This window comes from Sinocyclocheilus grahami, unplaced genomic scaffold (assembly GCF_001515645.1).
Source record: "Sinocyclocheilus grahami isolate Dianchi unplaced genomic scaffold, SAMN03320097.WGS_v1.1 scaffold296.1, whole genome shotgun sequence".
NCBI lineage: Eukaryota > Metazoa > Chordata > Actinopteri > Cypriniformes > Cyprinidae > Sinocyclocheilus > Sinocyclocheilus grahami.
In genome coordinates this window covers 98,565-108,993 of record NW_015505475.1, presented here as the reverse complement: position 1 = coordinate 108,993, position 10,429 = coordinate 98,565, and the positions used below count along the sequence as shown (strand labels likewise).

The window sequence follows — 10,429 nt, the reverse complement described above, 5'->3', positions numbered from 1 at the left end:
ATATATATATATATTTATTTATTTATTTATTTATTTATTTATTTATATACAAAGTCCTGACAACAGTCAACAGCTATAACAAAATCTTCTGCCACTGTGCCACGCATAATGCCACACCAGCATGGAAACATTTAAAACAGTTTTTTTTTATTCTTCCAGAACCCCTATACACTGCCGTTTTATTTTTTGACTTTTTGACAGAAACTTTACTTTTTGTTGTATATTAATTTTTTTTCTTTGGACCTTTCAATGGAATTTTCTTTTTTCTTTTGAAGATTAAGGCCCTGTTTTTTTTTAAAACTGCAGCTTCTTCAATGCGGTTTGACTTTTTCGTCCACACGCAAACGCAGCACCAGGTCACTGAAACCGAACATTTTTGAAAACGCCTGCCAGGGTAAAGATTTTCAAAAACTCCGGTTGCAGTGTTATCGTGCAGACAGCGAAACCGGAGTTTTTGGCTTGTGATGTCGGAGCCTGCGATTTTATCTCTGCCTACTGGAAACTTTTTCAGGCTTCTGATTGGCCAACATGGCTTTATGGTTGAGATTATATCGCCACCTGTTGGTTTGGCATGCTCTTTACAGTGCTTCATAGCATGCGTTTGCATTTTCATGTGGATAGAGATTTTTTTTAAAGGTCCCATGACATGCTGCTTTTTGGATGCTTTTATATAGGCCTAAGTGGTCCCTAGTACTGTATCTGAAGTCTCTTTCCCGAAATTCAGCCTTGTGCAGAATTTCAGCCACTACGAGCCAGTCCCACAATGAGCTTTCCTTAGGATGTGCCATTTCTGTGTCTGTAGCTTTAAATGCTAATGAGGAGGAGAGAGGCGGGGCAACTGCCATGCTTGGCTCGTTTGCAAGCCATGATGTCTCTCGAGGAAAAAAAAATATTGCGCTCGCCTCGCACGGTAGTAGCTCATTTTCTCATGGGTGGGCCAAATTCTCTGGGCGGGCAAAGCAGAGAAAGGGGAGGTAACCTTTCCCCGTATGACGACATAAAGGGAAGATTCCAGATTGGGCCATCTGAGCTTTCATTTTCTCAAAGGCGAAGCATGATTCCCAGGTCTCTGTTTACACCTATCGCCATTTCTAGCCACTGGGGGACCGTAGGCAAGCTAGGGGAACTCATATTAATGTTAAAAAACCTCATAAAGTGACATTTTCATGCCATGGGACCTTTCAAACGGAAGAAGGAAAATCTCTGTTTATAAAAATACCCGTGTATGTGTGGACATGGCCAAAGATTAATTCTTTTTTTTGTGGACAAGTCAAATATTTCAACAAGAATTACAAATGAAAAAAAAAAACACCAATTATAATCTTATCTATACACAATACAGTCTCATAATAACAAATTATATCAACAGAAATTACTGAAATAAAATGAACAAGCTAAATTTGGTTTTATCCTATGAGGTTTGTGTTTGTGTTCTGTAGTGATAGCAGCAGCATGTAGACCTGTTTTCTTTCCTCCTCTCCTCACTCTTTTACCAACTCCTGGTTGCCATGGAGAACTGTGTTGATCTCTCGTCTGCTCAGGACTGGATGATATTCACAGAGCTACAGTCTTTACATTGTACATCTCAGTGATGCTTCGACCAAACAGATAACAGCATAACCATAAAAAACAAAGTTAATTTTCTACGAAAGGGCATCTTAATGTAACCTACTGCAGACAACGATCTCTAAAGTCTATTATCTGCAGTATGATTTAAGTATCTCAGCTGAAGAAACAGATGTCAAGAGAAGCCAAACAAAAATAGGCCTTGATTTGATTTATTGCAGAATTTGTATGCAACTATGGGCAAAATAAGTAGCTCATGTTGCTAGCAAAGCCAAGGTCACAGATTACAAAATGTAAGTGCAGTTGTTCTTTGTAGTTCATCTGTACCTTTGTTGGTGGAACCAAAGGACATCAAATTGATTTAATCATAGTATTGTTATAAAAAATTGCTTATTTAGATTTTACCACATGTAGCACTTTTTAAGCAACTTGGCAAAATATGTTTTTACAGTGTTCGCTCAATGTGTAAATCTATTCTGTAAAAATGTTACTAGAGGATTTTTTAAAATGAAATGGACATTTTTACTTTTAATAAAATACCAAAAGTGTAACCATTTGTTTCAAGGTTGCATGCAAATTAGTACATTATAATATTTCGTTTTATTAGCATATGTACGTTAACCTGTTTTAGGGCAAAATGTGAACACTGATGATAGAAAAATTAAATAGGAATTCCTCCTTCAGCTGTAGTGTCTCCCATCAGATGTGTGGAAAAGGACATTTGGCAACATGCTGGAGTCTGTCTGCATTGCGCATTACACATCCCCTCACTCACTCACCCACTCTCTCTCTCTCTCTCTCACCCTCCCTCTCTCTCTCTCTCTGTTTGTGTCTCTGCTGTTCTGCTGCACAGGTTTGAGGAGCACTGCAAGTTTGCTGTGGTCTGGCGGCAGTAGGATGGTTATCGTGGATATATTATATTCTTGCTGTATGAATGTGAGGCTGTAATGTGAGATCTATCTTAATAACACACAGGAGGTTTTGCACAGATCTTTCCTGCACTACTCCTCAATCTGACTGCCCACGTAAGTACAAAGACAGTCATTTTTATAACATCCCCATTGCCATCATTTGGTTTCACTCATTATTTGCGTTATAAATGCATGGTCATTTTGGCAAATAGTGTCTTTATATCAGCTGAGAGCTAGAAAAAAATTAAATAAATTGAATAGATAAATAAAAAATAAAAAATTAAATTATTCATTATAATGGTAGGAGCCTCAGAAACATACAGATTTTTTTACGTTTATAATTATATTACTATATATTATATTTATATTGATGTAAATGCATAAAAATAATAATTTTACCGCACAATTAAGATACAACAGAACCTCAGCCAGTGGCATTTATGTTTTAACAGATATACTAAGAGCATATATTCACTAGCTGGCTTACAAGAGGATATGTTCTGACAGCATTCAGGCAAGCCCTATTCAAATTCATTTTACCCTTACTCTTATTCTTATTTGATTCTTAGAACTCTGTTTGAGATCATTGTTCAATCTTAACATGAACGGTACAAATGTACTGGAATATGTTGCTAGTGGACTAGAAATTCACAAAGCAAAGGCACTGTAGACATTCACATACTGTAGCAATGGAGTTTAAAATCTGATTTCATCTTACTAGCAATCGTGATAGTCCTGTTGGGAACTTTGAGTTCTCAAAGACCTAATTTTTGTTTGTGAATTCCAAAAGCAATAGGATTCAAAATATATATTAGGATCCTTGGTTCCAGTAGAAGCTACATGTCTTATTGCATCCCTGTTGATTTGTATGTGTGTGTAGGTAGGACATATTTCTTTTCCCTCATGGTATCTGAGGAATCTCATTACTCCACTTATTTTCTGGATGACTAGGTGAGGACACAAAGTAGGCGCAATGCTCCACTGGACATGGAGATGGTCGAAGTTTGGTGGAACATGAGGCTGGATGTCTTGTTGGGTCTTTGACTATTGAAACTGCAGGGCATTGGATGCGTACTCAACCCACCTGAACATCCGCTGCCATCCAGTACTGCGAGTTTGATCTCCAGGATGACTGTGGTGGTTGCTGGAGATAATATGGACGAGACATCCTCCACTCTGCAGGGGCATCCACAGGACTCACAGTATTCCCCCGAGTGCTGCGAGCGAGTTGTTATCAACATCTCAGGGCTGCGCTTTGAGACACAACTCAAGACGCTCGCACAGTTCCCCGACACACTACTGGGCAACCCCAAGAAAAGGATGCGCTACTTTGACCCTTTAAGGAACGAGTACTTCTTTGACAGAAACCGTCCGAGCTTTGATGCGATCCTCTACTACTACCAGTCAGGGGGAAGGTTAAGAAGACCCGTCAATGTACCTTTGGATATGTTTTCAGAGGAAATTAAGTTCTATGAGCTTGGAGAAGAAGCTATGGAAAAATTCCGAGAGGATGAGGGCTTTATTCGTGAGGAAGAACGTCCCCTGCCGGAGAACGAGTTTCAGAGACAGATTTGGCTGCTATTTGAGCATCCCGAGAGCTCGGGCCCTGCCAGAGGGATCGCGATAGTGTCCGTCATGGTTATTCTCATTTCTATCGTGATATTTTGCTTGGAGACTTTACCAGAGTTGAAGGAGGATCCACACGGACGGCTCCAGGTGATAGGCAACAGCACGTTCTACTTCAAACCAAATATTCTTACCGATCCGTTTTTTGTTGTGGAGACGCTCTGCATCATCTGGTTTTCTTTTGAGTTGATTGTCCGTTTCTTCGCTTGCCCAAGTAAACCTGCCTTCTTCAAAAACATGATGAACACGATCGATGTGGTGTCCATCATTCCATATTTCATAACGCTCGGAACAGAGATGGCGGAGGACCCTGAGGGTGGAAAGGAGGCAAAGGGTGGAGGAGAGCAGGCCACATCTCTGGCCATTCTCAGGGTTATCCGCTTGGTCAGGGTGTTTCGGATATTTAAGCTGTCCAGACACTCCAAGGGGCTTCAGATCTTGGGCCAGACTTTGAAAGCCAGCATGCGCGAGCTGGGTCTTCTTATCTTTTTTCTTTTCATCGGCGTCATCTTGTTTTCCAGTGCAGTGTTTTTCGCTGAGGCTGAGGAAAAGGATTCCTTCTTCACAAGTATCCCAGACGCCTTTTGGTGGGCGGTGGTTTCGATGACAACCGTGGGGTATGGAGACATGTACCCCGTTACTATTGGGGGCAAGATAGTAGGCTCTCTATGTGCCATTGCCGGTGTGCTAACGATCGCGCTTCCAGTGCCTGTGATTGTGTCCAACTTTAACTATTTCTATCACAGGGAAACCGAAGGTGAAGAACAGGCACAGCTCCTCACAGTGAGCAATCCGAACATTGCGTCCGATTCTAACTCCAGTCGTCGCAGCTCGTCTGTCGTCAGCAAGTCAGAATACATGGAGATTGACGATGACCTCAATAACAGCATTGATAATTTTCGCGAGGCGAACCTGCGAACTGGGAACTGCACAGTTGTGAATCAGAATTGTGTAAATAAGGGCAAGCGTCTCACAGATGTATAAATTTTCAATGTCGTTCTAGGCCATTATAGGACGCCCCCGCCTGTATATAGTGTACTCTATTCATATTTCAGAGTGCTTTAACAAGGCCTCTGATAATGTGTTATTTCATTGCGTATGTTTTATCTCAAGTCCACAAGAGTTGCTTTGATTCTGTCTGAAGAACGGTAGTCTAAATCTGCCTATGCATACCAAATATTAAATAATTAAAAGACAGAATAACTATTATATGTACTTGGGTTAGAGTACTTGCATATGTATATGACTTTACATTTTGCAATGCACCTTATCCCAAAAAATGATCAGTTATTCAGTGACAGTGACAGAAGAACTAATACTTTCTTGTACCATATGTTGACCATTTATTTATTTGCTCATTGTAGGTTATTGTAAACCATATACAAATTGAATGTTGATTAATTATGCAGATCATGGCATGTTTCATGAAATGTTGCGGTCTGTTTGATATGGTACTATGTATCCTGCTTTAATTAATACATGACATCAATACGAACTTTATCACGTATAGCCAAGCCGACAGTATAACTCTACTGAATTACAACCACTGCCCACTAAAAACAAAGTATTTAAAATCAGTTCCAGGCAGTATTACATTTGAAAAGTATGACTTTATTTGTTAAAGCTTTTTAAATGTACATATTCAGTTCTAAGCTTAACTAATCATAAGATCTCTTTGTCTATATTAAATAATTGAAATTATTATATATTATACTTAATACATTATAACTGCATATTTAATAATTATTATTTAAATGAATAATTTAATAGTGCCTTCAGTCCTCTAACTGACATAGAGTGTCTCAACATGCAATAGTTACTGTAAAACATTTGCATATCTAATCACACATGATGTGTCGAGGGATATTCCAGGACCACTGGGGTTGAATTTCAGGAAACGGTCCCTCAGCATCCTTGTACATACAATAGAAGTTCATCTCGCTGGATCAGACAAGTAATGTGAGACATGCAGTGTGTTTTTTAACGTCTTTATGTATTCTTTTGTAATGGCTTTGTTTTGTTCATTGGTTTCTTTGGATCTACCTCAGTGTGATCATGCATAGTATGCTTGTGAATGCAAACGTCATATCCTGTCAAATTATCCAGTGAAATTATGTGGGGAGTGTGGGAGGGGGTTTAGTGGGGGAATGAGTATGCAATGGAGGTGAAACACTTTATTTCAAAATAAGAGTCCATAAAATTATGATTACAAAGTCCATAAGTGATGCTAAGCACAAGTGCAAATAGTGCTATATAATACGCACAGGTCTGCATCAGGGACTGTGACTGGTAGAAACTGCCATTACTTTTAATATCCGTAACAATGTGAGTTGAGATCTAAAAGGAACACCTTTAATTTGAGTGTAAATGTTGTCTATCAAAACCTAATGCACTTTAATGAGAATTTATGTATTTATAGGTTTTGCAACGAGAATGACTAAAAGAGCGAAAGGCAAAATAAAGAATCTAAAAACATTGTGTTGATTTGTCCATATTAAGGATGTGTGTATATTTGCAGGACAGCATCTTAACCAGCATAAGTGTTTTGCAACCCTTTAATTCGTTCTGTAGAGTATTTACGATATTCACTTAAATAATAAACATCACAACTGTGGTGCTTTGCCAGCAAAATAAATAGCTGAGATTAAAAAAAAATCTTTAAGAAAATATATTTTTACTATGTGTTTATACAGTTCTGTATAAAAGAAATACATGCCAGAGTGATGTTTATTTATTATGACTATAGATGTCTTCAGTTTGAGAAACACTTTTATATGAATTGAATAGAATACCATACAAAACAGTGGACCAAAATTAGTTGCAAAGGTAATTTATGTGTTATAAAGATGGAAACAAAAATTTTAATACAAAAAAAAATTGTCAATATACGGGTGCATCTCAATAAATTAGAATGTCGTGGAAAAGTTCGATTATTTCAGTAATTCAACTCAAATTGTGAAACTCGTGTATTAAATAAATTCAATGCACACAGACTGAAGTAGTTTAAGTCTTTGGTTCTTTTAATTGTGATGATTTTGGCTCACATTTAACAAAAACCCACCAATTCACTCTCTCAACAAATTAGAATACTTCATAAGACCAATAAAAAAACATTTTTAGTGAATCGTTGGCCTTCTGGAAAGTATGTTCATTTACTGTACATGTACTCAATACTTGGTAGGGGCTCCTTTTGCTTTAATTACTGCCTCAATTCTGCGTGGCATGGAGGTGATCAGTTTGTGGCACTGCTGAGGTGGTATGGAAGCCCAGGTTTATTTGACAGTGGCCTTCAGCTCATCTGCATTTTTTGGTCTCTTGTTTCTCATTTTCCTCTTGACAATACCCCATAGATTCTCTATGGGGTTCAGGTCTGGTGAGTTTACTGGCCAGTCAAGCACACCAACACCATGGTCATTTAACCAACTTTTGGTGCTTTTGGCAGTGTGGGCAGGTGCCAAATCCTGCTGGAAAATGAAATATAAAGTGACAAAGTGATGTGACATGTGGCCAAGTATGGTTACCCATACTAGGAATTAGTGCTCTGCATTTAACCCATCCTTAGTGCACACACACAGCAGTGAAGACACACACACACCGGGAGCAGTGGGCAGCCATTTATGCTGCGGCGCCCAACATGCTTGGATACAGCACTCTGTGAACAGCCAGCTTCTTTGGCAATGAATGTTTGTGGCTTACCCTCCTTATGAAGGGTGTCAATGATTGTCTTCTGGACAACTGTCAGATCAGCAGTCTTCCACATGATTGTGTAGCCTAGTGAACCAAACTGAGAGAGCATTCTGAAGGCTCAGGAAACCTTTGCAGGTGTTTTGAGTTGATTAGCTGATTGGCATGTCACCATATTCTAATTTGTTGAGATTGGTGGGTTTTTGTTAAATGTGAGCCAAAATCATCACAATTAAAAGAACCAAAGACTTAAACTACTTCAGTCTGTGTGCACTGAATTTATTTAATACACGAGTTTCACAGTTTGAGTTGAATTACTGAAATAAATGAACTTTTCCATGACATTCTAATTTACTGAGATGCACCTGTGGGGATTATCATGTGTATTTTCATCTGGGCTTCTAATGTTGTTAGCATCATTTTTTTTTCTTTTGAAGATGAAAGAGTTTGATATAAACGAGTGCATTAAAATGTATTTCTGTACATTTCTGTATTTTTTTTTTTTAAAGGGCCTGGTTTTCATGTTGGGCTTATCATATAAGTGTTATACCATAAATTAAACTAAAGCACTTTGATATTATGCATGCAGGCAGCTCTGGGCTTACGTTGCTCTGACATGATTCATGCAAATGCTGAGAATAGCTTTTCTTTCTTTTTTTAAATTAAACAATCAAATAATTTAATTGTGATCAAAATGATCTAATACCCTTATTTCAGTTGTTTTTTGGTGGTTGACAATTTTAATATGTGTTGACTATTCATGGGCTGATAAGGTGTATTCTATGATATGACTATGACCATTTTAAGTCAGTTTTGTTTCTTACAGTTTTTAAAGAATGTTTTTCTAAATTCATTTCAACTCAGTCTTTAGAATAAATTAGAAGGATTCACATTGATAAATACATCTAATTAAAATCCTCATCTTGCCTCACCAAGGACTTGTTATTTCTGTTCCATTTCAGTTCAACAGCTCACCCTATGAAAGCACATGCAATTGGAAATGGGGTCACAACAATTCAAAGGTCTTGTTCTTCAGAAAGCAAACAAATAAACAAATATTTCATTAAAATAGCTATTAGGCAATCACATCAGCCAATATTCATGTTTTTTTTATATTTAATTTTAAAAGCTATTATAAAAAGTTTAATATAATTGAATATCAATGCAATATTAATCATGAAGGAATGAGTTTTGTATTTAATATTTGCCACAAACCCTAAGAAAAAACCATAGACTGTAAAAAAAAACATGGACGTAGTGTCCGTGACGTCACCCGTAGGTTTCTGAAGAGCATTTTTGAAGCCTAAAATGGGCGGAGTGGGCCGTCACCATTTTGGCAGTGCATCACCGCGCCACACTCGGATAATCGAAAATGGGCAAAGAGGCGGGATGTGGGTGGAGCTGGTTGCTGAAACCACGCCCACCTAGCTCGATAGTGGTGACAGCAGCGGCAATCCACCTGTCATTCAAGTGGCCACGCCCTTAATTATGCAGAACTTTAAGGCTTAATATACTTTAAACGGATGAGTTATAAAAAAATTCACCCCCCTCACAGCTGTCATCAAGGGCAAAATTAGCTATATAGACCAAAACCACTTTTTGTACCAGGCTGTAAACATTTTTTTTTCTGCTGTAAAGTTGGGCATTTTAACATGGGGGGTCTATGGGATTGACTCCCTTTTGGAGCCAGTCTCTAGCAACCAGTCAATGAATTACAGTTTAAGTCAGTTCCGTGTTGGTTTCAACAGAGAGACCGGAAGGTTGCTGCTTGGAAAAAACAAGGCTGGAAAAGGAACTTTATTTTCCATTGAGGTGTTTATGCATGCACATGGTTTGAGAAGCAGGATGGTTTGTCAGAGCCTTGAGCTCGGTGCATGTGAGGTTGGCGTGGGAGGAGAGAAGCAGGGGAAAACATACAGACCTGAAGAGACGGGATGAGAGAGAGAGAGAATAAAAATGAGAGTGAAAAAAGAAAGAGAGGTAGGCAGAAAAGAGTAGAGGGAGTGAAGAGCTAGTGATTCAGCCACAACACAACGAAACTGGGGCCTGCACGCCTACAGGGGAGAACGAGCGTGTACGTTTGTGTACATATGGCCAGAGACGCACAACCTAACGCAAACATACTGATTAAAAGCTGCTGTGCTCTTTACCACAGGCATTCTGGAAGTTATTGTTGACTAGACTAAAAATAAGACGTCTTTTATGTCGACATATGCTCGCACATGGGGAAGCACAGCAGGAGGAGCACAAAATACATGGACGGCTTTACTTGTGAAATCACAGTGCTACAGAAAGCACCGTAATGACCTTTGTGACAGGATGTATCCATATAGCATCATTTTACACTTAAATTTGAAATCTTTCCACAGACCTTCTTCCCACACGTTCCCAGGCGCCCGTTCCCTGGGTCATCCTCTCTTTCGCTTCACTACTCTTCCCTCTGACACCCCACTCGTAAGGCCTGTTGCGTAATGCCACCAGTCTGTTCAATTATTGAGAGCTCTTCCATTTCTCCATTGTTCAGGTGGAAATCAGTGAGCAGATCTTTGTGAAACCAAACCCTTGTGAATGGGCTTTGTCCTCCAAGCTCCCCCTTACCTAATCTAACCTGACAACAACTAGTGGATTGATTGATTGATTGA

At 38.9% G+C, this 10,429-nt stretch overlaps 1 protein-coding gene across 1 annotated transcript; it reads left to right on the top strand.

The window, feature by feature from the left end:
* The first annotated feature begins 2,406 nt into the window (after positions 1-2,406).
* LOC107601004 (potassium voltage-gated channel subfamily A member 1-like) lies at positions 2,407-5,736 on the top strand. The gene is made up of 2 exons (XM_016293014.1): positions 2,407-2,591; positions 3,429-5,736. Exon 2 carries the CDS (start codon positions 3,606-3,608, stop codon positions 5,085-5,087), a length of 1,482 nt encoding a protein of 493 aa, XP_016148500.1. The 5' UTR covers positions 2,407-2,591; positions 3,429-3,605; the 3' UTR covers positions 5,088-5,736.
* Positions 5,737-10,429: the final 4,693 nt, after the last annotated feature.